The sequence below is a fragment of the Ischnura elegans genome, chromosome 1, assembly GCF_921293095.1.
Source record: "Ischnura elegans chromosome 1, ioIscEleg1.1, whole genome shotgun sequence".
In the NCBI taxonomy this organism is placed as follows: Eukaryota; Metazoa; Arthropoda; class Insecta; order Odonata; family Coenagrionidae; genus Ischnura; species Ischnura elegans.
In genome coordinates, this window is record NC_060246.1 from 15,684,846 (window position 1) to 15,712,570 (window position 27,725).

Below are 27,725 nucleotides of genomic sequence, written 5' to 3' on the forward strand. Positions count from 1 at the left end.
AGGTGGCTCTTTGTTACATTGCTATGATGTGCCATGCCCATTTTCTCCACAACCTCAAAATGTGAATTATGACTGTAAGCCTGAGCCAAGCTGTTGAACAATTAGTTTGTCATGGTATTTCAAGCATAACCATTGCTGGACGTATCTTTGTCAGGGCAACGTGTTGCCGTCAAGATACTGGAGAACCCGAGCGAGAATGCAGAGGAGCTGGAGGAAGAGTTCAGGGTGCTGAGGGACCTGTCGTTGCACCCCAACTTGCCCTCGTTCCACGGCCTCTTCTTCCTGCCTGCACCACGACCCCCCACGCCCCCATGCACCAAACTCCAGCCCCCACCACCTCCCTCTGGCCATCCACCCCACCACAGACTCCTGGCTGAGGACCAAGTCTGGTTTGCTATGGAGGTACGTTTCACTTTTGTGCCCAATTTGGGGAAACCCCAGCACTAATTTCAAACTGGATCCCGTCTAAAACATGGTCTGAAATAAACAATCACACCTCTGGGACAGATATGGAAATAAGGCTACTATTCAGTGAATGGGAAGTGCAGCTCTAAAGCCCATTTCCGGATCAGTTTCCTTCTGATTCCAGCTGTTTCGTGGGAAAAGGCAAATTCTCAAAAGTTCAATTTTGAATCTGAGATTTAGGATGGGAGTTGAAATAATAGGTAATTACATTGTTCTAAAATTTGGATTCACTTTCTGCTTTTACCTTCTTTTAAATTTTAATGGCAATCCTGTGATTAACTCTTGTGAGAGCATCTTTATATGACCTTGGTGGTTTTGGAAAGTATTGTAGGACTCATACAAATCATACAATTGTTTCATAAGTATGATTATAGAGAAGTCTTGGAAATATTTTTGAAATACTGTGGATTATATAATCAGATTCATTCTAGCGGGACATGATTCAAATCCAGAGCTTCATTTGGCTTTGTTATTCTGTTAATTTGAATTTCTTGATGACAGTGGCCATTGATTTAGGGATGAAGCATTATGATAAGTAGAGAAAACTTAGTAATTCCACATAAATGAAATAATTCATTTAATAATTTCATTCAAATTCATTAATAATAAATTCATAATCATTCCATAAAGTCATGCCTGAAACAACTAATTATATGAAATAAAGCCATCCTAAATGTTTTCTCATTTGTATTTAATGGTGTTAACTTCACCTAAATTTCAATGGTAGTTCATTTTTATCCATTGAACCTTTAATATGTGGTACTGATGTTAAGTCTGTGAACATTTCATTCACGTGGTGTTAGTGGTGGGTGGCTATCAGGTGAGTGGTGGATGCGACTGACTTGTGTGAAACTTGTTATTATCACAATGTGGTGGCTCACTCGTTTATTGCTCGCTCATGATCACTTTCGACCAATGGCTGGGTGCTTTTGCAGCTGTGCTCTGGGGGATCCGTGACCGACCTTGTTCAAGGACTCAAGCGACGGGGTGAGGGACTCACAGAGGATCAAATTGCATACATACTACGGGAGACAGTTGAGGTAAGTGAAGGTTTCATTGTACTGAAAACAATGAAGAAAAGCTGTGCACGTGGCTTGGAAAATGTGGAAAGTTTGGAAAAGTCAGAAGAGAATCTCATTGTTTCTGGAAAGCCATGTAATGTCAAGGGAAAAATGACAAAAGAAATGGAAAAATCGTCTTTTCTTTTAAATTCAAATGGCCAATTTTCCTCATGCCCTAATGCATAGATTGGATATTTGATTACACCATTCCAAGCAGGGAAAAAGTCTTGGAACTCATAAATGCATACACATTTTTATTATTTCCTATTTTAAAAATTAAACTGACCATGGTGTGATAATTAATGTTTAATAAGGTCATGATTAATCATGATTGTTATTCATTGCTATATATGTAAGATGGGAATCAACAGAGGGTGTATTACTCTGTAATGGAACATAATATAATTCATTCAACTGCGAGATCAAGAATAATTTCTGTACAACTATCTCTTTACCTATTTATTGCAAAAGTTATCCCCTCACAGCACGCATTGCAATGTCTTTGTCCATTTCAACTGCGAAATATGCAATATCTATTACTGAAATTATCTTGGGGAATATTTCAGTCAGCATAATAAATGAATGCAATAAAATATGTGGACATTTGAGATCACAAAACAATAGTCAGCTGATGGTGAGTGTATGATTCCTGGTTCTCATTGCTGATTAATGCAAAAATAATTTTGAAAGCCATCCTGCTTTTGTCATCAGGTCTGGGGTGAGAATCCTGGTTACTTTGCCTCCTTTTATAGTGCTGGCTGTCCTTCCACTGAGTGCTGATTGCCTAGCTGTGTCGTCCACTCATTGCAGATTGAGTTGCCATTTTCCCTGTTAAAGTTATCAGTCTCAAATGATCTTCAAGGTTTCTCTGATTCTGTACTCGTCATGAGATTCAGCATAGAAATCTGCGCTGTAATTAAAATTCAGCTGACTTAATATATTTGGAGTTGATAAAATATTAAAGATTCTGCGACACAACTAGCATCTATATTGAAGACTCAAGTTATGGCCAATGTGATGACGACCGATTATCTATATATTTAAAAGAAAGTCGAAAATCATGTTAGTTAGAACACTTATAAATCAAGAATGGCTGCACCAATTTTAATGATATTAGGTTCTTTGGATTCGTCTCAGTTCCGGATAACATATAGAACATTAAAAAAAGGATAATTTCACAAAAAAATTCATCTCTTTCTTAATGATATGTTTTGAGGACTTAGTAATGCAATAACAATTGATAAGTCGGTCAAAACTACAAATTAAATTATTTGTTTTGTTTTTACCAATTTAATAACTGAATTTCTCATCAATATAACATTTTAATTACTAAATATATTCAAAATATTGAAATTGCATTAAAAAAATTTAATTTGGCTTAATTGTAAGCCCAGCTTGAGTTGACTCTTCACTACTGTGTTTGTAAACAAATCTCCAAGCAATTGTTGACAAACGGTAATGTTCGTGTTCCTGTCGAGGAATCGAGCAGTTTGATTGACAAAGACGAAATCACCAACTATCCATCTGAATATGTTTTAATATGTGAATGTGAATATGTTGAATTTAAATTCCTTGGAGGTACCTGGCTTACCACAATTTACAGCTAAATGTAGGCTCTGTTTTCATGATCTTTCGAAACCTAAACCAAACATAGCTATCCAACGGAACTCGTTTGGTGATTTAAAAAAAATTGGTAATGAATGTGATTCATGCAAATTTTCTCAAAGGAAAACTCAAAGATGAGTAAGTTCTCATTCCGAAGATTCCATGATCCCAACTTATATGCCCTTTTGAGCTTAAACGTATTCAATTTCCAATTCGTGTGGCATTCGTGATAATGATTAAAAAATCGCATGGTCAGTCTTTCAGTTTTTGTGATGTTTGTGCTCATGTGCTAATGAAAACCCATGATTTTCTCATGGTCAATTAAACGTGGTATGTTAACGAGTCGGTAAACCATCCGCTGTATTTCTTCCTTCACTTCAAGAGCGCAGCTAGGAATTAAGGATAGCGGGTTTTAGGCGCAGCTAATACTATGGGTCTGTAGGGTGTAGAAAACTCGCTAAGGTAAGCGAGAGGTGTGGGGGTCCTACCCCAGACATTTTTTAAGATAAATGGTTCAAAATAGTGGGTTTTGCGGTTGTGTGAATAGTTAAATATGTTTTGTTGGTTACTCATCCGTCCCCCTAATATTAGTTACAAAAGTATTTATAAAAAAGTTCTCTGAGCTCTTGGGGGGGGGGGGGAGGGGGGTTTAACCCCCAAAAACCGGCCTTGCTGGGTCACTGCTTCGCTTCGCATATTTATTTAGCTTCATCCGCTTTATCTTGCACCTGATAACAAAACAAAAACTGTTGTTTATCATAAGGTGCTTTACGCAAGGCATTAAACCCGAATGTGTAGGACACACCGTGGTGCGTTTACGCATGCAGCACGTTTATGCAGTGCATTTTTTCCAAACAGAGATACTATATCTGGCGCGCCTAAAGTCATTTGATACAAATGCTGCTTCATAGGGGCTTTTCTTACACGATTTTGAGCATCAGTCAAGTGTCGGTCTAGCGTTGTGTTAACCTCGTGAAAGGGCCAAGTTTACACAATGCACTTGGACCTAAAAACATTTTTTTACGGTTAATAACACAAAAAGCCAAAAACTGAATCCATATAATTTTTATTTCATTAACTTCTTTTTAAAACCACAATGCCCAAAATTTCTTAAGCTAAAACGTAAAAAAATTCATTGAAAAAAATCCGTGTAAACGTCCTCTGATCCGCCCTATGTAGATTCAATAAATAAAATGTCTTTCTGACAAGCAATTTTGATACTCATTTACGTAGTTTTATTGAATTTGTATCCTTATTTTATTATAATAAATTAAACATGATTAAAAACGATATAGCCACTCTTGATTTATAAATGGTGTAACTAAATTGTAAGTTCATTGTTTGTTAGGCGGTACGAAGTTCGCCGGGTCAGCTAGTTATTTTTAAAGAAGTGTAGTAACATAAGATGCTGCCTGAACTAATATTAATTATAGACAGATTTTCTTTTTACATGAAATGTGTCATCTTATTCCTTTTATTACACATATATATATATGCTGTTAATGCACTCAATGTTAATGGGTGCCCTATTTTCCCATAAATGGTGCTCTAAATCTAAAGCCTTCTATCTGCAGGCGTTGGTGTACCTGCATAGTAATCACTGCATGCACCGAGACATCAAGGGCCACAACATTTTGCTCACAGAAGATGCCCACATCAAACTCGTGGACTTTGGAGTGTCATCACACTTAGGCACCACACTGGGACGGCGTAATACATCAGTCGGAACACCCTATTGGATGGCACCTGAGGTAAGGGCTGCCATCTACAGCATATATAAGGAGGGCCTTACCCAAAATAAGGAATTACTTTAGCATTGTAGCTGTCTACCACCATCCAATTAGAGCCATCATAGTACTTCCTATCCGTGTAATATAACTATCATATTCTCTCAATTAAAAAAAAATACGGTCATTTTAAATGTTAAATATGCTCTTAAATGAGCTCTTCATGCATAAAATTACCTAAGCTAACTTCAAATTGATCTTAGCCCCCCAAAAATTCATTCTTTATACACTATTGGCTGTAATCATCATTGCAATTGTTCCTATGTTCCAATATGCTATCCCAAAACTTTGCATGATGCAAATTTAATCAATGATTAGTGTATATGTACACATACATATTTCAGGGTGTTAGATAATGGGCTCTTGAGAATACCCTTTTCTCTAGTCTCTTCATTCCCCAAATTGAAGTCTTTTTTTACTATTCTATTTTATTAAATACTTACTTTATCTCCATCTTTTAAATTTCAAGGAAAAATGTTCTTTTCATATTCATTTAGATTCATAAAAATATGGAAAAACGAATCTGTTTCAAATCAGTGTACAAAGTTTCAATAGTTTTTATGGTCTCCATGGCTGGTATGATTATCTTCCAGTTATACTGCCTGGAAAGTATGGTTTGCCAAATTCTTGATCCTTTATCTATAATTAGATGATGGATGTTTGTATGGGGGAAGGCATTTAATCATTGAATATTCAAGAATGCTGCCTAAGTAAGTTTCCCTATACTGCTATCCCAAAATATGTTCTCAAGAAACTACCATAGATTTATGAACTACAGATGTTTTTACTTGGTTGTATGCTGATTCCCTATTTGCAGGTAATAGCTTGTGAGCAGCAACTGGACGCATCATATGATTGTCGCTGTGACGTCTGGTCTGTGGGGATCACTGCCATCGAGCTAGCTGAAGGCCAGCCTCCCCTCTCTTCTCTGCACCCAATGAGAGCCCTGTTCCGCATCCCACGCTCCCCCCCTCCGACTTTGGCCCCGGAACTTGAAAGGGCCTCCCCAGCCCTTGGAGACTTTGTTGGGGAGTGCCTGGTAAAAGATATGGAGCAGAGACCCTTTGCACATGAATTGTTGGAGCACCCTTTGCTGAGGGGGGCCCACGTCCATGCTGAGAGGGTATGCACCCATCTGAAATGAACTTAGAGTAAAAGTGCTCATTCTTATAAACATGGTAGCTCAGTCAACTGCTGCGCATGTAGGGGTGGTTGAGAATGACTGGTCATAGAGAAATGCATTGTTTTTGCATTACAGCATTTTTCAGCTGGATTGGATTTTATCTGAATGATGAATTTTGACTATATTTATCTTAAGTGTATCTTCCGTCCTATTATGCAAAATGTTTAAGCAATCAAGGTTATCATATCTTGCCTTGGCCTCGAACCCCATCCCTAGGTACGTCAGCAACTGCGTCGTGAGATCAAACGTCAACGCAGAGAGGTGGCTGGGGTGGAAAAGGGTGATGACCCAGATGGAATGATGCCGGAACATCAGCAGCTGCCCGCTGCAGCCCTTGGAGGCCCTGACGGCCGGAGGCCTGAGCCCACTACCAAACACGGCCGCCTGCGTATTGACAGACATTCAAGGCCCAAGAGGATTGAATGTGACGACTTGGCTGCATCCAGCGAAATGCTCTCAGAGGTGTGTGCTACATTTTAGTGTTCACATTTTGCTCTTTGGGAATTTTTAAGTTGACTACCTTCTTTCATGAACTAGTGCATGATAAACAGGCTTTTAAGTGCATTATATGAAAATAATTTTTTCGACTTTATTTTATACTTTGAATTATGTTCCTGGGGAAACAAAACAGTTAACACCCTAGTAAAGAGTTCTATCATGTTGTGTCCAAAAAATGTAGAGATTAGCCTAGTATTATTAATCAATGAAATTGCTCTTGATTTTGTATCACTGTTAAAAATATTAAATGTGGGAATATATGGTCCATGCTGGAATGAGACTTACTTTAAAATGAACGCCTAGTGATTTTATCCTTTTCCCATTGTATGTGATTACAGTTAATAATATTAAGTAATGTTTTGGGTAACTCTGTGGAAACTGCTATTGCATTATTGTGAAGTCAAGAGCATTTCCTGTTTACCTTTCATGAATTCAACCAATTCAGGTGTGATATAGTGGAAGTTCGGCGCATTGAAATACATAAAAGGTTTTTGCACTTTTCCACAATAATTCCATACTGTACACATCAAAGTATTGTGAAAAAGTGGAGCCATCTTTTATGTCTATACCTTTCATGAATAATGTTTTTGCAGTCAGACAGTATCATTAGATGCTGTTACATTTAAATGTAATCAATTTAACTCACAATGTGAATCATAAATTTACTGAAGATTTTCCTATTTCTTTTGGTTGAAGAATTCTATTGTGGATTCCCTACAAAGGCGCTTTGAGAGAGGTCAGATCTACACATACATAGGAGACATCCTTGTTGCTGTCAATCCATTCACTGATCTTGGCCTCTACACTGACGATGTAAGTCTTAAATGTTCAGAATGGAATTTAATCTATTTATTTAATGACCATCCAGCATGTATGGAAGAAATGATTATTTCTATAGCAATTATTTGTTGACTTCTGATATCTCATTGATGATTGGTGGAAAATCTTCATGAAAGAAGATATAATAAAATAGAACTGCAGTACATTTTAGTTCCTGGTAATTTGAACTTCAGGCACTAGACCTAAGGGTTGTAATTTCAAATCAAGTGTCAATTTTCCAATGATACTGGAATCATGGTGATTTGTCAGACAATACTTAAGGGACAAAATTCATAGGTAATTCTGTTTTTTTATTTTATTTTGATAAACTGTGTCTTAAAAGATCATAGAGTCCGAAAATAAATTAGTCAAAAAGGATGTAGTTTTTTGCCATTTTTTGCTATGATGAGACTGTGGGCATGACTAATGATAATTTGGTTAGGGAGTTTGGGACCAACCCCGTACCACCCACCATCTTAGCTTACATGGTTTAATGGTTTCCAACCCTTGTAGTATGAGTGGGACCTAAGGGAAGTGCCATGATGTGGCTTGCCCGCAGGCACGTGAATGCTAACTCTGTGTGAAGCATGACCTCCACAATTAGATTTCTCAAATTTTTTTTCTGACAGGGCCACTAGCCTTCTGGGGGGCCTTCCTAGCTACATCTATGATTTGACACAAATTTTGTTTAAAAAACCCTTATTCAGATAAAGGAGTAGAATTTCAGGAAGCAGCTCAAATGGCTGACCTCTGTTTCTGGGATTACCTCCGTATTCATTAATTTTGGAAATGCCGGCCTGAAACTTTCTGTCCCCATATTCAGATTCAGTACCCAAAAAGCCATTACAAGGGTAGCCAATCAAATTTCAAGGAAAACTACATTTTGACTATACTATGTACTGGGCAGACAAAATTATGGAAATACGTAAGGCATGTGACAGCAGTCATGTTTAACTCTGATTTATTAGTTCCATCCTTTTGCACTCACTTCAAGGTGCACAATTTGAATCAGTTTTTTTCATATTTTCAATAGTGATGGGTCGATTCCAAAATTTTATCGATTCCAATCCCAATTCCGATTCTGACATTTCAATTCCGATTCTACCGATACCGATTCCATCGATTCTGATGCCGTAGGCTCCAAGAAAAATAACACTTAATTCCAGGCAACAAGAAAACCACTTTAAAAAATATTACTCTGTGAAAGAGTCGGTTGACAAAAGCATCTTTCATATCGTCACCATGTAATTGAAATATAATAGCTAATTTCAAAACATCTGAAAAGTGGTGTTACATGATAGGTATCACTTTAGAATATTAGCACTCATGTTTAAATTTAAAATAAAAGTATCTCCTTTAATATGCATGTTTTATAGATAATATTTTATCATTATCAATAATGTCTCACAAATTTAGTCTCATTTTACAGACTTTAAATTTTTGCTCAGAAAGCAAAGCATCTTCACTCTGTCAGGATTAAGCCTGTTGCATTTTACATCACATATTTTTCCTGGAGAACTTAATGTCTTTCACTGAACACAGTGGATAGCGGTATGGCAAGAAACCTCTTCGCTAATACTTTAACCCATTTATGCCGAAGGTTTGAAAAATGCGAATTTTACCCTGATTTTTACATATTGTCGATAAAAATACGTATAAAAACAATATCCGAAAGAAAAAACAATGTATCTCTTACCAATTATTAATTACGAGGTGTTCCAAAAATGGAACACTAGGCAAATCCACTACTATGACGTACTCATTGATAGCATGCAAAAAATTTGATTCAGACTATTATTAACTCACTATTAAGAATGATATCCAGGTCAACACTTAGCATGCAAGGATACATTGCAGTTTTTACATTGAAAAGTGGTATTTGTATGGTATTTGACACAGCAAATTTGCTCTCCCTGCTTTACTTTCTACTGATTCATGCCGCCATGACGTGAGTCAAGTTTACGTTTCATATATTTCATGGTCTCCCTTTCTAAAAAATATTAATTGTAAAGAATTATGCGACGCTCAATGTAGTGACAGGTCACATGGCAACGAAATTCAAAAAGATCCATTGGCTTCACATCGTTTATTTTATGCAATTGCCAAGCATTTTGTAAAGCCAGCTCGAAGCAGAATAACCGGAGGGCTCGGGTACGATTTCTTTCCACGGATTGATGCTTGATACTAGTTAATATTTTCATCAGCTCGTTCCACTCCTCCCACATACTGATTATAGACCTTGATTGAATTTGGCAGAGTAACTTTTTTTTTTTTCTACTTTTGAGAATAACGACTAACTGTTCCAAAGGATTGACACCGGCACCAGAAGATGCAACAGTTAAAACGCTTTTATCATTTCATCTACAAAAAATATCGCCTTTTCCATCAATTTGGTAATCGAACGTGCCCCAAACTTTTTTATTTAGTGTAGCATCAGATAGTAAAGGAGGTTTGTCTACGCGATCTTTTCTCGCTATGCCAGTTGCTTGGTGGCCCATTGAATGAAGTTTATCAAGAAGTGCAATGCTTGTAAATAAGTTGTTAAACACAAAATGTTATAATAATAATAATAATAATAATAATAATAATAATATGTTTTATTTGCCCAAAAGACCAAGGTACATTTGCACAGGTATAAGGCACGTCCATCAAAAACATCACAAGCATAAAATAAGTGTACATATATATCACATATAATAAAACACTCATAACAAAGAAAGGAAAAAAAAAATCACGTATAACATTCCATCAAGCCCTTAGCTCATGTAATATTCTTCCAAAGAGTAATATGAACCTGAAAGAAGGAACCTTTTTAATTGTATTTTGAAAGCATTAAATTTTTTAATATTTTTTAAATCAGCAGGGAGTTTATTATAAAGTCGTACCCCCATTTCCCTCGGGCCCAGTTTGTTTAAGTTTGTTCTTGTAGTAGTGTAATGTATGTCATGCTTGCATCTTGTGTGATGGGGGTGATGGTCCAGCTTATGATTCACAAGGTCAAATGCCTTGGAGAAGTCAAAGAAAAGCCCCAAAGTTTCACGTTTGTTATCAATGGAAAGTAGTATATTGTCGATTGCTCGATAAATTGCAGAAGTGGTATACTTACCTTGAAGAAAACCATGTTGGTCTTTGGAAAAGAGGTTAAATTTGTCCATGTAGGATATTAATTGAGTGTACATGACTCTCTCAAAAATTTTGGAAAATGTATTCTGTAGTGAAATCGGCCTATAGTTATTGAGGTCATCAATGCTGCCCTTATTTTTGTAGAGAGGAATTATTCTTGACCTTTTTAGTGGTGTTGGGAAAATGCCCAATTTCAGTGATTCATTCACTAAGTGTATTAGAGGTAACTTTATGATATCAAAACAGGATAATATCACTTTCCCAGTTATTTCATCTGGCCCAGTACTTTCTTTGCGGCTTAGTTTGGTAATGATTGACTTGAGATCAGATTCTCTGCAGGGACTGGTAAAGAATGACATAGTAGTGGTGAATGACGGTCTGAAAGGATTATTGGATGCGGTTGAGCTAGGAGTTTTGGAGAAATGTTGATTGAAAAGATCAGCAAGGGCAGTGTAATTTATTTGAGCGCCTGTTGTAGTGTCCTTCATTTTCGGTAGAGAGTGATTTTTAAGATTTCCTTTGGCAGCATTTATAATTTTCCAGGCAGTTTTTGTTTTGTTGGTTGCATTAAATAATGTATTGTCATTAAACGTCCTTTTTGCAGTTACAATTATTTAACGGGATGCTGCGTTGTGAGTGCCTCAGTGAATTGCAAAACAATGAAGCACCTACAACGTATTATTGGTATTGAGTGCTTGGGTTTTTTTCCTTGATAAGGCTGAAACCAGAAAATGTAGCCTAGACGCACCAGAATTTATACTAAACCGAATAGGCTTACCCCGAATGAACTGTTTGCACCCGTCACGACCGAAATAGTGAATCATGGCCTCATCAAAGCTAAAGTATATTACATTGGGCACAAATTTCATACATCTGTCATTCAGACGCTCAGTTAGAGGTCGCAGTTGGAAAACTTGTCCGTGTGGTTCAAGTTAGACTTGTCAGCAAAATGCAAATTTGAAAATATTGTTTCCCATCGGTCACGTCTCATTGCACTACTAACTAGAGAATTATACGAATCTGGTCTTTGCTCCCAAAGCATACGTCGTCTCGGAACAGAGATGTAACCACTCAGGAAAATTATTCAAAAAAACATCAGCAGTCAGTTCAAGGTTCACTTCAATATCCAGAAAGAGTTATAAATATTCTGTATGGGTTTTCATTTTCGTGATTTGTTCTTCTGATACTCTAACTCCTATTGTCTGGGCAGTCAGATCGGCTTTCTTCTATTTGCGCACAACTTTGGTTACCTTTATTCTTTGAGCAAGAAGAGGTTGAGGCGAAGCAGAAGCCGATGCACCGCCATTTTCAGAAGTATCACCATCCGGTATCAGAAAAAGTTAAAGTTTTCATCAGAAGAACCATGAATGAGATGAGCAGAAGCGCGGAGCATTTAACCGGGAAGATTATTAATTGTTCCACATCTAATTGCTGACTTTATTTAAAATTAAAGTGAATATTTCAGTGCGCCTGAATGCGCGCATAATAGTAGTGGATTTGCCTAGTGTTCCAAAAATGGAACACTGTTAAATAAAAGCTTATAACTAAAACAAAATACATTGTTTCGAACATTTCTTCATTCAACACTGTAGGTTAACTATTACTGAACATGCAGGGAAAAATTTACAACATTTGGTCGTAATGGCAAATAGTTATTAATATAACAATAGAGATGGTCACAGAAAAACTGCCTTGAAAAAAAAGACCGATATTTCTCAACACACTGGTTGCAATGGGTTGGTAATATTGACTAAATCTTTGCGCCTTATAATACAATATATCTTTATGATGAGGTACAGAAAGAAAAACCGTGGCATATTTGTATATAATGGGTCGTAGTCATTAAATTAGAAAGTCACATCAGGTGTTCCAAAAATGGAACACTAGGCATAAACGGGTTAAGCCTTGGGTAGGAGATACAAGTCTTCCAGTATTTCCCAGGGAAGGAATTTGGTGGTGCATTCATCTCTGATAAATAAGCTTCCACTTCAGCTTCAACAGTGTTTGCTATGGTGACTTTGGGTACTTTTCCAAATACGTAACTGTATCTTGACCATATACCTGTCACAGGCTCCCTAGTCGATCTCGAGTCGAGTTGAAAATTACTCGCAAGTATCGAGGCGAGTATGATAATTTCTGAACCAGGCAATACAGCAGTGCATACTATTCTACTCCAATACAATACAATATATTCTACTCCAATTTTCTATGGTGAATGTCTAGCCTAATGTAAGATGGAAAATATAATGAGGATCGTTGATGGCTATTGTCAGAAGTAGGAGATGAATGAAAATTAATGTCTTCAATAGTTCCATGGGCACAATTGAAATTGATGAACCTCAAGTAATATGTCTACCATTTAAGTCGTATATGTAACCAAACTACAAGGGAAAGCCCTGAGTATAGTCATTTTCACAGCTATAATAAAGATTACATACTACGTATATGAATCATGTAATATTTGGCCCTTTAAAATTCTCAAGCAGAAAAAACAATTATTCTACATGCTCAGACAGCAGGTTTTGACGTCTCCATGTTACAGTATTACTGCCTGCAGAAAATTGCCTTTTGCTACACACTTGTGTGACTGGGCAAGTACTTTCCCACCAAAATTGCAAGATTTCGGAGACTGGAATTTTTATTAAAAATTGTATCAACGATTTTTTTGGATCTTAAATCTTCTGGAATTCAAGAGGATGAAGCGAACGAACTATGGAACTAAACTTTAGTTTTTTAGAGCCAAAAAAATTCAATACTTCTCACGTCATTTAATCAACCTTAAAATCTATTGCTTTTTTTAAGTTATCACATCGGACGGACGCAGTAATAAAAAAAGCTAAAAGAGCCTTGTGGTGTGAAAACTCCCTCTTCCGCGCGACTCACCTCGGCGAAGGTGGAAAGAGAAAAAGGGTATCGGTTGTTGCATTTCACGGAAACAGTTCATTTTTCTCTCTCTTAAGCATGCTGACTTAATCTCTTCACTTTACTTCAATACCCGAGCCATATTTCTTATGCGTGGGATGGTTCCGAAATATATCCAATCCTTAGTATTTTCACTCGAGTAATGCGCTAAATGGTCAAGTCGATCTATACATAATCCTTTTTAAAATCCTCAGTTTAGAGTTTTAAGTCAATGAAGACGATTATCCAATCTTTAAATGACGATTTTCAAGACTAATGTCTGAAAAAACTTGAAAAATCGGCCTCAGTTACCGAGCCTCAGAGTTCCGCGGCGTGTAGCTCAGTCTTGATGCGCGATTGAAAAATCGCACTTATTTCCTTCGTCGCAAACTTTTTTTCCACGATTTCAAATTAGTACTCTATAGAAATCACTACTTTATATTGTGGTTCAAATTTTCCGAGTTATTTTTTCGTAAACGAAAGATAATGTCTACTTTATGTCAAATTTCACGTGAAAAACGGGTCGGCCATTTCGAGTTGTAAAACCAGACAGATGAGGGCCAAAATCTTCAAAAGTCATTGGAAGTAAAGGCAAAGCACCAGGTCAAAGGAATATTGCGTTTTTCATTATGTAAAACTCATACCAACGCAAAACCACCTGGATAAATTCAAAGATTTTTTGGGGAAAAACGATATCTCGCGTGGCATTGAAAAATTGGTCATCTTTGGGCCCTTGTATCTCACTAAAGAGTCCTATTTATGTAAAATGGCATAGAAATCTATATCTGGTAATGATTTATGAGTATTTACGCCAATTTTCAAGTCTCTATTCCCAAAAAGGTCATTTTGGACTTCATTCCAGCTTTTTCCGATTTCGGACCAGTGTACGCCGGGCAAAGAAGACGATCGGCCGCCGGGGCTGGCGTAAAGGTATTCGGCGCCCACGTCGACGACTATAGTGTATTCGGCAAGCTGAAACTACCAGGCCAAGGCATTAGAATGACATAACGGCTTTAAAAACTGCATTATTACATGAGTTTCATGACAGCGCTTCCTAGCCTCGAAAGCTCTGTAACCTTAACTACTCGACTCGACATTCGTAATGCTATCTACTCGAAACGCTCGAGTCGAGTACCAACTGCTCAACTCGATTTCAATTTTCGAGTACTCGCACATTCCTACAAAATATGTGTTTTGTTATTACGATTACGTGGCGCGAAAAACCAAATGACTGTTGGAAACGCGGTCTTATATAAATTTGTGGTTTCAAGTACTACTGGAATCAGAATCGATTTTTCACCTTGGCAAGTACTCGTTATCGATTCCGGTTCTTGGTCAAGAATCGAGGAATCGAAGAATCGAGGAATCGAACCGACCCATCACTAATTTTCAATTATTGTCAATAATATCTGCATGATACTTTGGCCAACATGGGGCACAAGTAGATTGTCTACAGGCGACGGAATATCTGAATGAAGAAGAAGTACACTCCATCCTCAATCCAAAACTGCAAAGTTGAATCTCTATTTCAATTCAGATCCTGCTGTTAAAACATGCAACATTGGTTAACTTTCATTAATCATTTCATCTTGTCAAGTAAGAGAAAAACTTCTTTTAATTAGTGATACGGAGAAAATCCTAACTAGGAGGGTGAACTTTTTCATGTGCACATTATTAGGAAAATCATTGCTCAGGAATTGTAGACGATATTCAGATACATGATTGAGGTCGAAGTCATTTTATTGGAGACTGACATTTTGTGGCAAAAACCCACAGAAAATTTCTGGACGACCTCAGCGGTGCCTTTGCCTGCTAATCGTGGGATTATGGATTCCTGGGTGTGTATTAAAATACCTAAGAAATAGATGTATGTATATATCTCTCAGTATTTCCTGAAACACCCAACAGAGTTTTCTGAAATGCAATATTTTAAGCGCATTATTTTTATTTTTGTCTTGAAATTTTTAAATGTCCCCAGCTTGGTTGTACTTAAAGAAACACCTGTATCCTTGAAATTATGTAACGCAACATTAGGGTAAAGCTGTGTTGGTTGCGTAACTTGCAGGATACTACAGCAACACATTGTCAAGAGGCAAGTTTCATCTACATCTACATAATTCCCTGCAAGCCGCCTAAAAGGCGTGTGGCGGTGAATTTAGCAATTTTCGGTGAATGTAGTACATATCTGCAAATATATATTACATATCTACATATGTCAAATAAATTTGTCGATATCGGTTTATAAATCCGTAATATTAGGTATAATTCTTCATAAAATATCAGCATTTTCTCATTTAAAAATGGTTTAAAAAAATTAGTGATGGGTCGATTCCAAAATTTTATCGATTCCGATCCCGATTCCGATTCTGACATTTCGATTCCGATTCTACCGATATAGATTCCATCGATTCTGACGACATAGGCTCCAAGAAAAAGACCACTTATAAATACAAGGGAGAGCCCTGAGTAAAGTCATATTCACAGTTATAATTAAGATTAAATACTGCTTATATGAATTGTGTAATATGTGGCCCTTTCAAATGCTCAAGCAGAAACACCAACATGCTCATGCTCAGCCAGCAGGTTTTGATGTCTCCATATTACAGTATTACTGACTGCAGAAAATTGCCTTTTGCTACATAATAGGGTGGTTTCCTATTATTTTTTTATTGCTTTAATCGAAAGATTATTACTCCTGGAGTACGTATTTCACGCTTTTAGATTTTTAAATGACGATATCTATTTTTCGCGATTAAATGAAAAGTGAAAATTTTCAAGCGCGCGAAAACGCGACGCTTAAGTATGAATGCAGGGAAATATCTCCGTACGTCGTATTTCTGGTTCCCCCTCCCGCCCGGTGAGGTGACCTTGAGGCGAGGCTTAGCGCTGATACGTCGCAGGTTGCTAGCGGATAGCCGAGTACCTTGCTGGATGGTAGCGCATGGCTTAAAAAAGGTTTATTAATACCTTATCAAACGAAGAAAACTTTCCGAACTTAGCCAGTTTTAATAGGTGATTATTAAGACATGTTTCCCTGAGCTCTGTGCCTCATGCATGCATTGGTAACCTCAGACGATGTATAACTCCTATCCTCTCGTGTAGAAACTAGGTCTCTGTGACGTCATGCAGAGTGGAATCGCATGGGCGCCAATCTGGCCTTTTTCAAATGAGGATAAAATTTGACCCTTGCCATTCGTCTAAACCGGTATTTCAAAAACCAAATAATTTGTGTATTATGAATACACTAATGGTGGGTAATGAATCGCAATCAATGCCTTTCGTTTTCTTTGATGAAGGAAACTACCCTATTGTGTGACTGGGAAAGTACTTTCCTCCCAAAATTGCAAGATTTCGGAAACTTGAAGTATATCATCGATCTTTGTGGATCTTGAAACCTCATGGAACTCAAGTTGCCTAAGCAAATGAACTAAAGAACTTAGCTTTAGTTTTGTAGAGCCAAAAATACCTATACTTCTCACGTCGTTTAATCAACCTTAAAACTCTTGCTTTTTTAAGTTCAAGAAAGAAACTAAACGCTACAAATGAATATCATGTCATAACGGACGCAGTATTAAAAAAGGCTAAAAGATGCCTTGTGATGTGAAAAAACTGCTTTCCGCGCGACTCACCTCTGCGAAGGTGGAGAGGGAAAAAGGGTATCGGCTGTTGCCTTTCGAGGAAACAGTTCATTTTCCTCTCTCTTAAGCATGCCGCATTAATCTCTTCACTTTACTTTAATACCCGAGCCATATTTCTTATGCGTGGGATGGTTCCCGAAAAATATCCAATCCGTAGTATTTTCACTCGAGTAATGCGTTAAATGGTCAAGTCGATCTATACATAACCCTTTTTAACACCCTCATTTTAGTTTTTTAAGTCAATGAAGACGATTTTCCGCTCTTTAAATGACGATTTCCAAGACTAAAGTTTTAAAAAACTTGAAAAATCGGCCTCAGTTACTGAGTTCTGCGACGTGTAGCTCAGCCTTGACGCGCGATTAAAAATCGCTCTTATTTCCTTCTTCGCAAAAGTGTTTTTCCAAGATTTCTGCATAGTACTTTTTAGAAATCTCTACTTTATATTGTGGTTCCAATTTTCCGAGTTATATTTTTCGCAAACGAAAGATAGTTTCTACTTTATGTCAAATTTCAAGTGAAAAACGGGTCGACCATTTCGCGTTGTAAAACCAGACAGATGAAAGCCAAAATCTTCAAAAGTTATTGGAAGTATAGAAAAAGCACCAATTGTATGGAATATTGCGTTTTTTATTCCATAAAAATCATACCAACGCAACACCACCTGGATAAATTTAAAAATTTTTGAGGATTAACGAGATCGCGCGTGGTTTTGAAAAGTTGGTCATGTTTGGGCCACTGTATCATCACTAAAGCGTCGTATTTAGGTATAATGGCATATAAGGATATATCTGGTAATGATTTATGAGTATTTGTGCTAAGTTTCAAGCCTCTATCCCCAAGCCTCTATCGAGGAATCGAAGAATCGAGGAATCAAACCGACCCATCACTAAAAAAAATACAAGGTATGTTATCTCATGGAAAATAAGCTTTATTGACAAGTTTCGGGGCATGTAAGCAAGGAAAAAGTAATATATTCGTCAAATATGCCTTTAAAAGACTATGAATATTTCTTTTATACTCAATTAGTATACATCTACTAAAAGAACTGATACAGAGCCAGTAAAGGGAAAGTTGTAGCCCAGGGATCACAACGCTGTGGAAGTTTTTTCTCCCGTAACGTCTCTGAGGATTTGTTCATGATACTGTGGTCAAAGTAGGGATAGCCTATATTTATTTGAGCTTTATGTTCGTAAATAAATCGTCTAGAAGCACAAAACGCGTGTGTATGCAGTCCCCTCTTCTTTCCGTTGTATTGCCCACAGTTTCTACTCATGAAAATATGCCATTGAATGCACTGACAGAGAATGCAGTTCAAACACCTCTTTTCACTTGTTTGTAGCCTAATCTTGGCAAGATTAATGGAAAAGCAAAATAATATTAATAAGGGCTTGAATAAAAATATTGAAGAATTAATGCCAAAAGTTTACTGAGGCAGAATAAACTATCCGTCCAAGTGTCCATGACTGATTGATTTTACAAATGTGGCTGCGGTTTCTAAAATTAAACCAATGTATATAATAAATTCGGGAAAAAATTTGAATAATTTGGTGAAATTTATAAAATAGAAACTATTCTCAAACTTTAAACAAACTAATTCTCATTCCATGGTCATTCCTGCTGCCTTGCCTATGCAGTCATTTGTTTCCTCAAGAGACATTAGTACATTGACTTAAGCCAAAGGTGCAGGTGGACCTTTACTAAACGTCAATTACTGTTTATAATAATGTTGTGTTTTACATTTGATCACCTAATCTGAGGTACAAAATTACAACATTCTTTTACTCTGTACTTTTTGTCTCCATTCCAGATTTCTTTATTTTTTGTCTATTATTTACGATTTCTGGAATCTCAAATGCATACACATTTATATCTACATTGTTCAATTCTATGCAGTGGTGGATCTATGGGGAGGGCTAAGGGGTCTATAGCCAATTCACACTAGATAGAGTGGTAATTTTGTTTGGTCCCCCAGTACTGCTGGGAGGTTATCCCCTACTTAGTCCCCCCCCCTAAATGCTTTAAAAATGAGTTCCAGCTTAAAATATTGCAAAGTATAGGATTATTTATATTGATCGCCAGAAGTCTAACATGGGGTGATTTTCATTCATTTTCTCGTTGTTTTCTCGCTTTCTCCTCGTTTTCTACTCACTTTTCTGCCTAGGGAACTCAGTGGAAGACCTTTTTCCGTGCAGTCATAATTTGCTTGCTCCTTTCCTTTTCCTGTTGTTCAGGAGCAGAAGCGCTACATGGGTGCGGCCCGCTCCTCAAACCCACCGCACATCTTTGCTGTGGCTGACTCTGCTCGACAGTCACTGGTGCATCGGCGGCGGAGTGTGGCTGTCATCATTGGTGGGGAGAGCGGAGCGGGCAAGACGAGGAGCGCCAATCTGCTGCTCAAGCAGCTCGTGTTCCTCGGGAAGGTGAATGACAGTGATCAGTGACTTTGGGGGGAATTGAATATGAGAGCATGTATTGGCTTCTGGATGCAATATAGAGCCAGATATTTATTTTTAATCCTTCAGTTGCAGGAAAATTACATGTAAATTTCAAGTACAGTAGAACTTGTTCGGTACATTTCTGAAGGGACCGCAAAAAATGAACGTACTATCCAGGAAAATGTGCTAACCAGGCAAGTACGTAATAGCAATTGGGGTAATTTCACTCTGTGGAAAAGTCATCATAATTACAATTACCGTATTTCTCAGAATATAGTCCCCCTCCTAATTTTGAGGCCTCAGTTTTGGGAAAAATTAAAAAAATATGCTTGAATATAGTCCCATCTTTACTTTTTCCAGGGGCATTTTTTGGAAAAAAAGGGGGGACTATATATGTATTGATATATATATGGTATTTTTGGAAGTTCTCGTAGGATCGTCTCCCTGAACTCTTTCCGCATTGAAAATCAAGAAAATGAGCACTGCATTGTATAAACAGTACCATGTGAATGTAATTCAATGTTTCATGGATTTCCCTGAGACAATTACATAAAAATGGCATCTTTCTTCCATGATTTGTCATGTAAATGTTTTAAGAGGACAAGTTAAGCTAAGTAATTTCTTCTTTCTCACAGCTTTCTTGGAGAATATGATGATAACTCTGAGTACATATATCATTTGGTTGTTATAAACATTAGAAATATTGGCAAAAATTTATTTACCATTAATCACAGTAACCCCCTTACATTCTTGGAACAAAAACCTATGGGTTATTATATCAATGTTGATATGACAATTAATACTGCACTTAAAGATTTTTACAAGCACAATTTTATACTTAACAGTTTAAATTCACTTAAAAAATTTGTTCAAAGTAGTCTACGTTCTATTTCTTGTGCTGACATCAAGGATTTTTGTATTAAGCTTAGCGTGGAGATCCAAAGCATTGTCTACTCCCACAATACTTGTCAAGCAATGACGCACGTATCCCTCCCATTGAGAAATGCATTTAGATGCATCACGGTTGTAGAAAGAGAAGTGTGGAATGAAAGTAAGAAGGTATATAGCTGATAATAATAAAATAACTAATGATTCGGAGGTTTACACACAGGTTGCTTCATGACAAATAATTGTGCGTACTACCCAGGAAAGTGCCACTATTTAAAATGTACTAACCAAATAGTTTTATCTGTATTTTGTTCGGATGGTACTGGGACCGAGAGAAATCGCCGTGTTAAGGAGGAAAACGTGCTAAAAAGGAACGTACTAACCAAGTTCCACTCCATAGGTAAAAATGTAAATGGCAGCTACAGGAAAAATGCACTTCTCCATTTGGCCTTTTATCCTCTTACTTCCTCTACCTTACCCAGCTCCTTCTCCTACTTCATGCCTTTACAAACTCTTTACTTTTTCTTGAGTGGGACAAAGAAAACAAATGGGAGATAAACCCTTCCATCCTAACCCTTCCGTAGGTTAGTCCCTCTGTTGCTCTCTTGGGACCATATTCCAATCATCATGAGCCATGAAACTCTTTATTACAGTTATTTACTGCATGCTCTGATTGTCTAACTTGCAGAGAGTAAATATTGATTTATGTCATTGGTTTTAAGTATCAATTGATCAATTAAGATCAATTGGAAAACTATGAAAACCCACTACATAAATTGTTTGTTATATGGATCTTTCCCCCCCAAAAAAATTTATTAACTGATTTGAAGATCCACCTATCAGTCAAATAATGGCTGGGACCTTCTCAGCAGAACCTTGAGGAAATAGCCTCTATGGGACTACAGAGTTTCTGACCTCCAAATACATGTTCGCACTTACAGGGGAGGACTAGCAATATGGGGCCTGATGCAGCTGAAGGGTTCAGATGGAAGAATTTCATTCTGAGCTCTATTGCCCTAGGTGAGTGAAATTTGATGGTGATATTTTTTCTGTATTCTATGGCAAGACTTCAAACCGCACACTGGAGGAGCGAATCCTTCAAGTGAATCCTATCATGGAAGCCTTTGGAAATGCCAGGACAGGCATCAATGAGAATTCGTCTCGCTTTGGCAAGTTCCTTGAGCTGACCATGACTCCTGGAGGGAAAGTCACTGGTGCTAGGATCACTGTCTATTTGCTTGAGCAGTCAAGAATCGTCAGACAAGCCAAGTAAGTCTTTTTGCTATTCATAGTTTTCCTTTTCCTAATACTTAATGGGTCTTTCTCTGTGTGGCCTATAATTCGTCTTGTGGCTCATCCTTCATGATGCTTCTTAGAGCTATGAAACTGACAATATTGGATGGCAATTCAACTTTTTTCGGAAAATGGTTGGTATTTGGCTTGTGAATCCTTGTTTGGCTCTGAGAAACATTCACAAATTAATTTTATTGCCTGAAGGTATAACTTCAAACCTTGCTCCATTGGCAAGCATCATCAAATACATATTTCCTTTTGTATAGGTCACAGTGCTACAAAATTTTGTATGTTAACTGATGATTCAGTACTATTTAATGAAATAGGCTGAATTTGGGCAAGAACGCCTAATCAAGACTCTACAATTCTACAATTTCCTCCGATGCCTAACTTGACATTTTGATTCATTGGAATTCTTCTAGATGCAAATTACCTCATGTTTATCTCATTCAATTTATGACAGTGTTGTAAAATTGCACATCTATGTAGAAAATGCTTACCGTACAGTACATGTAAATTTTTAATTTGATGGAAATATGTACCCCTAAGTTTAATATGTACTTAGTTGTTTGTTTCTCATTTAATTTTTAAATATTTTATGACTATGACTTAATAAAGTACATATTTATAAACTTATTTTTTTTTAATGTTGGTATTAAAATTGACCCTCTTGAAATGTATGATTTTTAAGAAAGTTTTTACCCATGGTTTTTCTAAATATGTATGTTCTAGAGATTGGAAAATTTTGACCTTTGAGGCATTAGTCAACCTTTTAGCTAGAAATCATATTCAAGGAATTTTAAGGTTGATATAAGCACATTAAGTAAATTTGTTCATTCTTTCATGTTACCTGCATTTGATGTTCAAGGGGGGAGAGGAACTTCCATGTGTTCTACTACCTCTATGATGGACTTGAGCATGAGGGCAGACTAGAAGAGTTCCACCTGTTCCCTGATCTTCGATCCCGACATCGATATCTTGGCGGTGACTCAAATGACCGTGATGTTAAGGAGGTGAAGTACTTCAACCCTGAGACTTTATTTGCCCTGACATACTATTCACATGGCCTTTCTTTTTCTTCTATTGTTGGTTGTTGGCTATGAGATACCTTTTCATTGAAAGAACTTGCCATCCAGGTCTAATTTTTAATGGCGATTGAAATAAATCTAAGATTTTAGTTGGCTTTATTTTACTGATAGAGGTTTTATGAAAAAGATAGGATGAATTATTTTCCACGAGTAAGAACAGGCCTTCAAGTAGGCATTTTTGGGGTTGTGCTCTATGGAAGCAGGATATCATCATTATTACTATCGATTTAAATGAGCTGACCTGATCTTAAATTGATCTTGCCCCTCTATGCTCTTATCAATACATTATTATCAGTATTTGCAAAGTAATAAGTGCCAAGCACCCGAGTATTTGCCGGAGGCAAACCTGAAGGGTCAAAATAGCCCAATTGAATTTTATGAATATTCCTGAGATGTTCTGACAAGTACAATTGCCTCTCATTACAAAGGTCTGCATTAGGGTCAATCAAATGTTAATTGTTGCTATAGTTGGTTGTTCCTTCTGGGGTAAATACAAAAGAGGGGGACCGGACACCCCCTTAAATGCCACTAAAAATGCTTAAATGGTGTAATATTACACCTTATACTTGTTGTCCATTGCTTATGCATTGGCTATCCTAAATATATTGGATGATTTATGCTCATGCGTATGTTGATGGTGAACTTGAAATGTTTTTCTGAACTGAACCTATGAAGGTGAATGTGATGATGTTTGAAGACTTGTGCTCATCCTTCCGTCTGATGGACTTTGTGGAGCCAGAAGTGGACACCATCTTTGGACTGCTTGCTGCCATAATCCACCTGGGTGATCTCCAGTTTGGGGAAGTGATATCATCCAAAGACAACACTGATAAGTCAAGAATAGTGGACCTGGCTCCCCTTCACAGAGGTGATTGTTACTCTGCTCCCAGAGGTGATACTTATAACTAACTGTGGTGACAAGTTTTAGGAAATTACAAGTGAATACCCAACGGTGATTCTTCATAAAGTCACCCAGACTTTGCACTCACTTTGCATAAATTTGACTGTGGAAAAATCAGTGCTCTGTCCATAAATGCTCAAAAAGTGCCCTTCATTCCTTGGGCTTTTACTTGAACTCTCATGGTCTTTAAAATAGAAGCATTTGTCAATCATTTTTAAATGCCTAATACAAGGGTAATAAGGATTTTGAAGAGAAAGGCATTAAGACTGAAAAAGGCATTATGAACACTGAAAAAAATTACAAAGTTCACCAGAATATCCCAGAAACGCAAAAAAAAACACACAATGTAATGCCAAATTTTTCTCTTTTCAAAATCGTCAGTGTTGACATGAACACCTGATTGATTATGTCAGCTACTAATCTACGGGAAAATAAATAGGATATAATTGTTGCAAACCCTTTTTTTAGCCTCTAAACTACTTGGGGTGGAGGCTGCTGAGCTTCTGGAGGCCCTTACTTCTTGTCCAGTTGTTACTCGTGGGGAGACTATTGCCAGGAACAACACAGTGGGTGAGGCAGTGGCTACAAGGGATGCCTTGGCCAAGGGCCTTTATGGACGTCTCTTTGATTGGATCGTCAACAAGGCGGACCGTATACTCTTAGCCTCAAACGCAGTTTCCATGTGAGTACATTCTTACTAATAGAGAGAACTATAAGAGAGATAGAGCACAGGAGAAATTAGTTATAACCTGCATCCATTTAGGGTAGAATTCATGTATGTTTAGACTAATGAAGAACATAGATTGTTGTCAAAATATCTGCTGCAGCCTTTAGTTTTTGACTTGGTGAGACCAAGTTAATGTTATTGCAAATCATCGTTGATACCCTTGAGAGGGTAGTTCTCTCTCATTTCACTACCTGTTATTGCTGTATATTTTATTATAATCTTTATATTTGTAGGGATGATGAGCAACTTGCTGTAGGTCTCCTGGACATATTTGGTTTTGAGAATTTCCCTAGGAACTCCTTCGAGCAACTCTGTATCAACATTGCCAATGAGCAAATGCAGTTCTTCTTTAATCAGCACATCTTTACTTGGGAGCAACAGGTAAAATATATCGGCATATGTACTTAGACATATTTCTATTAGAAAGTGTCAACTGAACAATTATTTGATTTTTACAAGTTTTCTTGGTGAAGAATATTTTCATTCTGTTGAAACACTTCTTAATTGTTTAGGAATGAAGAGAAAAAACTTTGGTGGGCTATATGGTTATTTTTCAAAAAGGGTTATGAATCAAAGTCATTTTCATTTAACTATCAACTTGAGACAATAAAAACTTGGTGTCAGAAGCTGTACCAAGAGGAATTGATGTAATTTCAAATCCTTCCTTGTATTAAATACAACGTGCACTATCATTTATGTTTGATGCTGATTTTCTTCATTTTAACTAGAGATGTGCGTATAGTATCCGCAAATACTCAAATACCTCGAATACTAGAAAGTATTGGATATTCGAGGTCTCGAATAATTATGCTAAAGGTATGCTCTCGAATACTTTGAATTTTGCGCCATACACTGTCGCACACTCGTTGGTAGTTTACTCGGACAACTGTAAAGAACTGTAGTCGTTTAGTGCATGCAGTGCCATTATAGGCAAGTTGACGAACTACATAGAGCAGTGAAAAGAGTTAGACGTGGGGAACCGAAAATGATTGGGTGAAAAAATCCGAAAATCCCCGGATTCCCCCACCAGGAGAACCTCAGTGCCATGGTATAGTAACTACGTTGCACAATTCCCAAAATCCTATCCCCCTCCATTCAGCACTAGCCCCCCCCTCTGAGGCTTTCCTCTTCTCCGAAATAAAAAAAAAAGATCCCAGCTTCCGCAGGAATCATATTACAAAGGCCTTAGCTTCGATAAAAAATATCAAGTTACACGAGAGCAATAGAAACGTGTTTTGCACCCCCCCCCTCTTTTCTCACCAAGTGACCTTTTTCAGCCTACCTGCCTCAAAGTTACCAGTTTCTGGATGTCAACTGCTGCATAAATCACCTATTAGCCGAAAATGTGTCTAACAATGACTTTCGGCAATTGATATTACACCTTTATTGGATTGAAATATTAGTAATGTGTGCGTAATTTAAAAAAGAATAAAACCAAACGTGATGCATTTCTGAACTTATTTAAGCATTTTACGCGAGGAAATAAATGTCAAAATATGACGGAGACTTAGCATTCTGGCGAGACTCGATACAAGCAGCAGATCTTCTCGGAAGTTAATGCCGTATTTTTTTCTGTAAACATATATCTGGTTACAATTTATGAGTTGTGCTATGAATCTCTATTGTTACAGTCACAGACGAAGGGATATTTTCTAAGGATATTTGGTTTCTCCCTGATAGCAATTCAAATTCATTTTCTTATCTCGTAAGAACTTCCAAAGATGGACTGAAAATAATTGAAGAAAATCCGGTGGAGAAGTGCGTGTATTTTGCAAAATGCCTCCGATTGTCCGCTAGCACTTGACAGCAGTAGTGGGGGCAAAGCGAGCTACCTGTTGAAAATAAGAAGTTGGATGAAGCCGAGTATCAGATGGGCGCTTGGTAGATAAGAATGTATACATTAGACAGAAATCCATTGTAGCAGTATAAATGCCGAGACGGCATGCAATCATTTTTCACGAGGTGGTGTGTCCCCTTAGAATATTTGAAAGAGATGTTAGTTGAATCAACTATATGCCCAATTATTTCCATAAAATTAAAATATTCCATTAATCAGCTAAATTCCTGTTTGAATCCTTTATAGGAAATCAAAATTACCCCCCAAATCTTGTGTTGCCTGCTGCATAGGCAACCGAGTCAAAAATTCCCGCATTCATCGTTTAGTATTCAAGGTATTCGAAATTCGAGGTATCCGAAATTCGAGGTATTCGAATATTCGAGCAATGATTTAATATTCGTATCCGATATTCGAGTTCGAGAAATCTGCTATTCGACCCATCTCTAATTTTAACGTGACTAGCTGCTTAATTTTGCTCAATACCTTATACAATACTGCAATTGGTACTGTTTTGAAACTTCTGGACCTTCGAGGTTAAATTTAAGAAATTATGTTTTGCGATTTAATTTATCTCCCTAATCCCCAATGATGAGATAAGTGATAATTGGGAAAGCGTTGTGGCAAAGGATGAAAAAATAGTGCTAGTCTCTTAAATTCAATGATGTTGAACCGAAGTTGGCTGTCGTAGAAGGGGTTGGCTGTCGGGGTAATCTTTGGGAGTAATGGGATGGCCATTGAACTTAACCCTTTCACACTGAAAGTCGGGTGCAGCCTACGGGCATTTTCATATGCAGAAGACCAAACGTAGGGTATAGCTGTCATGGATTTTTCAACTCAAACGACCAGACGTCGGCTCTAGCTGATGCGAGGGAAGGGAAGTGACTGCTGAGGTAGCAATTGTCGGATGTATTCAGGCCCAGCCTGAGACCGAGCTTAGCAAGACCTTAGGGCCACTTCTTGGCAATTACGCCTGATCCATCCACTCATCCTCACCACAGGAATCCGTTTCAAAGTGGTTATATTGTCAATGGTTTTTGCAATGATACAGTTGTTGCAGACTACAATTTTTTATACTTTGAAATGAATTATTCATTTTGATCTGTGTGTAAGCAATTTTGAAACAAAATTTTAGTGTTAAAAAATGGACTTCTGGACTTAGTCTTAATACATACCTTGTGTTCATTAACTTTGTTGTTATTAGCGCTATAAATCCGTTGTAAATTCTATAATGCTTAAAAAAAGTTAGTAATTCTTTTAGAGGAGTATATTATTGACAATCAAATGAAATATTTAGTTGAATAAAAACGCTGGTAATGCAATAAGTTGACCGAGGATTCGTGCTAAGATAGGGTTGGAGGGTCTAGCCCAGTGGCTGGGGTAAGGCACGGGTTGAGTTAGGTCTCAAATCCGAGGGACGAAAATACCACGGTAACTCCACCCCAAAAGAGAGCTCTGCACAGAGAGGTTTAAAATATG

General features: G+C 37.4%; 1 protein-coding gene across 1 annotated transcript in view; it reads left to right on the forward strand.

Annotated features, from left to right (window-relative positions):
* The window catches only part of LOC124154391 (myosin-IIIb-like), a 75,888-nt gene that overhangs the window by 17,034 nt on the left and 31,129 nt on the right, over nucleotides 1-27,725 (forward strand). The window contains exons 3-14 of the mRNA XM_046528090.1: nucleotides 155-402; nucleotides 1,401-1,505; nucleotides 4,706-4,882; nucleotides 5,736-6,041; nucleotides 6,318-6,563; nucleotides 7,296-7,412; nucleotides 19,312-19,500; nucleotides 21,470-21,672; nucleotides 22,565-22,709; nucleotides 23,460-23,652; nucleotides 24,154-24,367; nucleotides 24,646-24,793. Coding sequence (XP_046384046.1) covers nucleotides 155-402; nucleotides 1,401-1,505; nucleotides 4,706-4,882; nucleotides 5,736-6,041; nucleotides 6,318-6,563; nucleotides 7,296-7,412; nucleotides 19,312-19,500; nucleotides 21,470-21,672; nucleotides 22,565-22,709; nucleotides 23,460-23,652; nucleotides 24,154-24,367; nucleotides 24,646-24,793 — 2,291 coding nt within the window. The remainder of the gene's footprint in view (nucleotides 1-154; nucleotides 403-1,400; nucleotides 1,506-4,705; nucleotides 4,883-5,735; nucleotides 6,042-6,317; nucleotides 6,564-7,295; nucleotides 7,413-19,311; nucleotides 19,501-21,469; nucleotides 21,673-22,564; nucleotides 22,710-23,459; nucleotides 23,653-24,153; nucleotides 24,368-24,645; nucleotides 24,794-27,725) is intronic.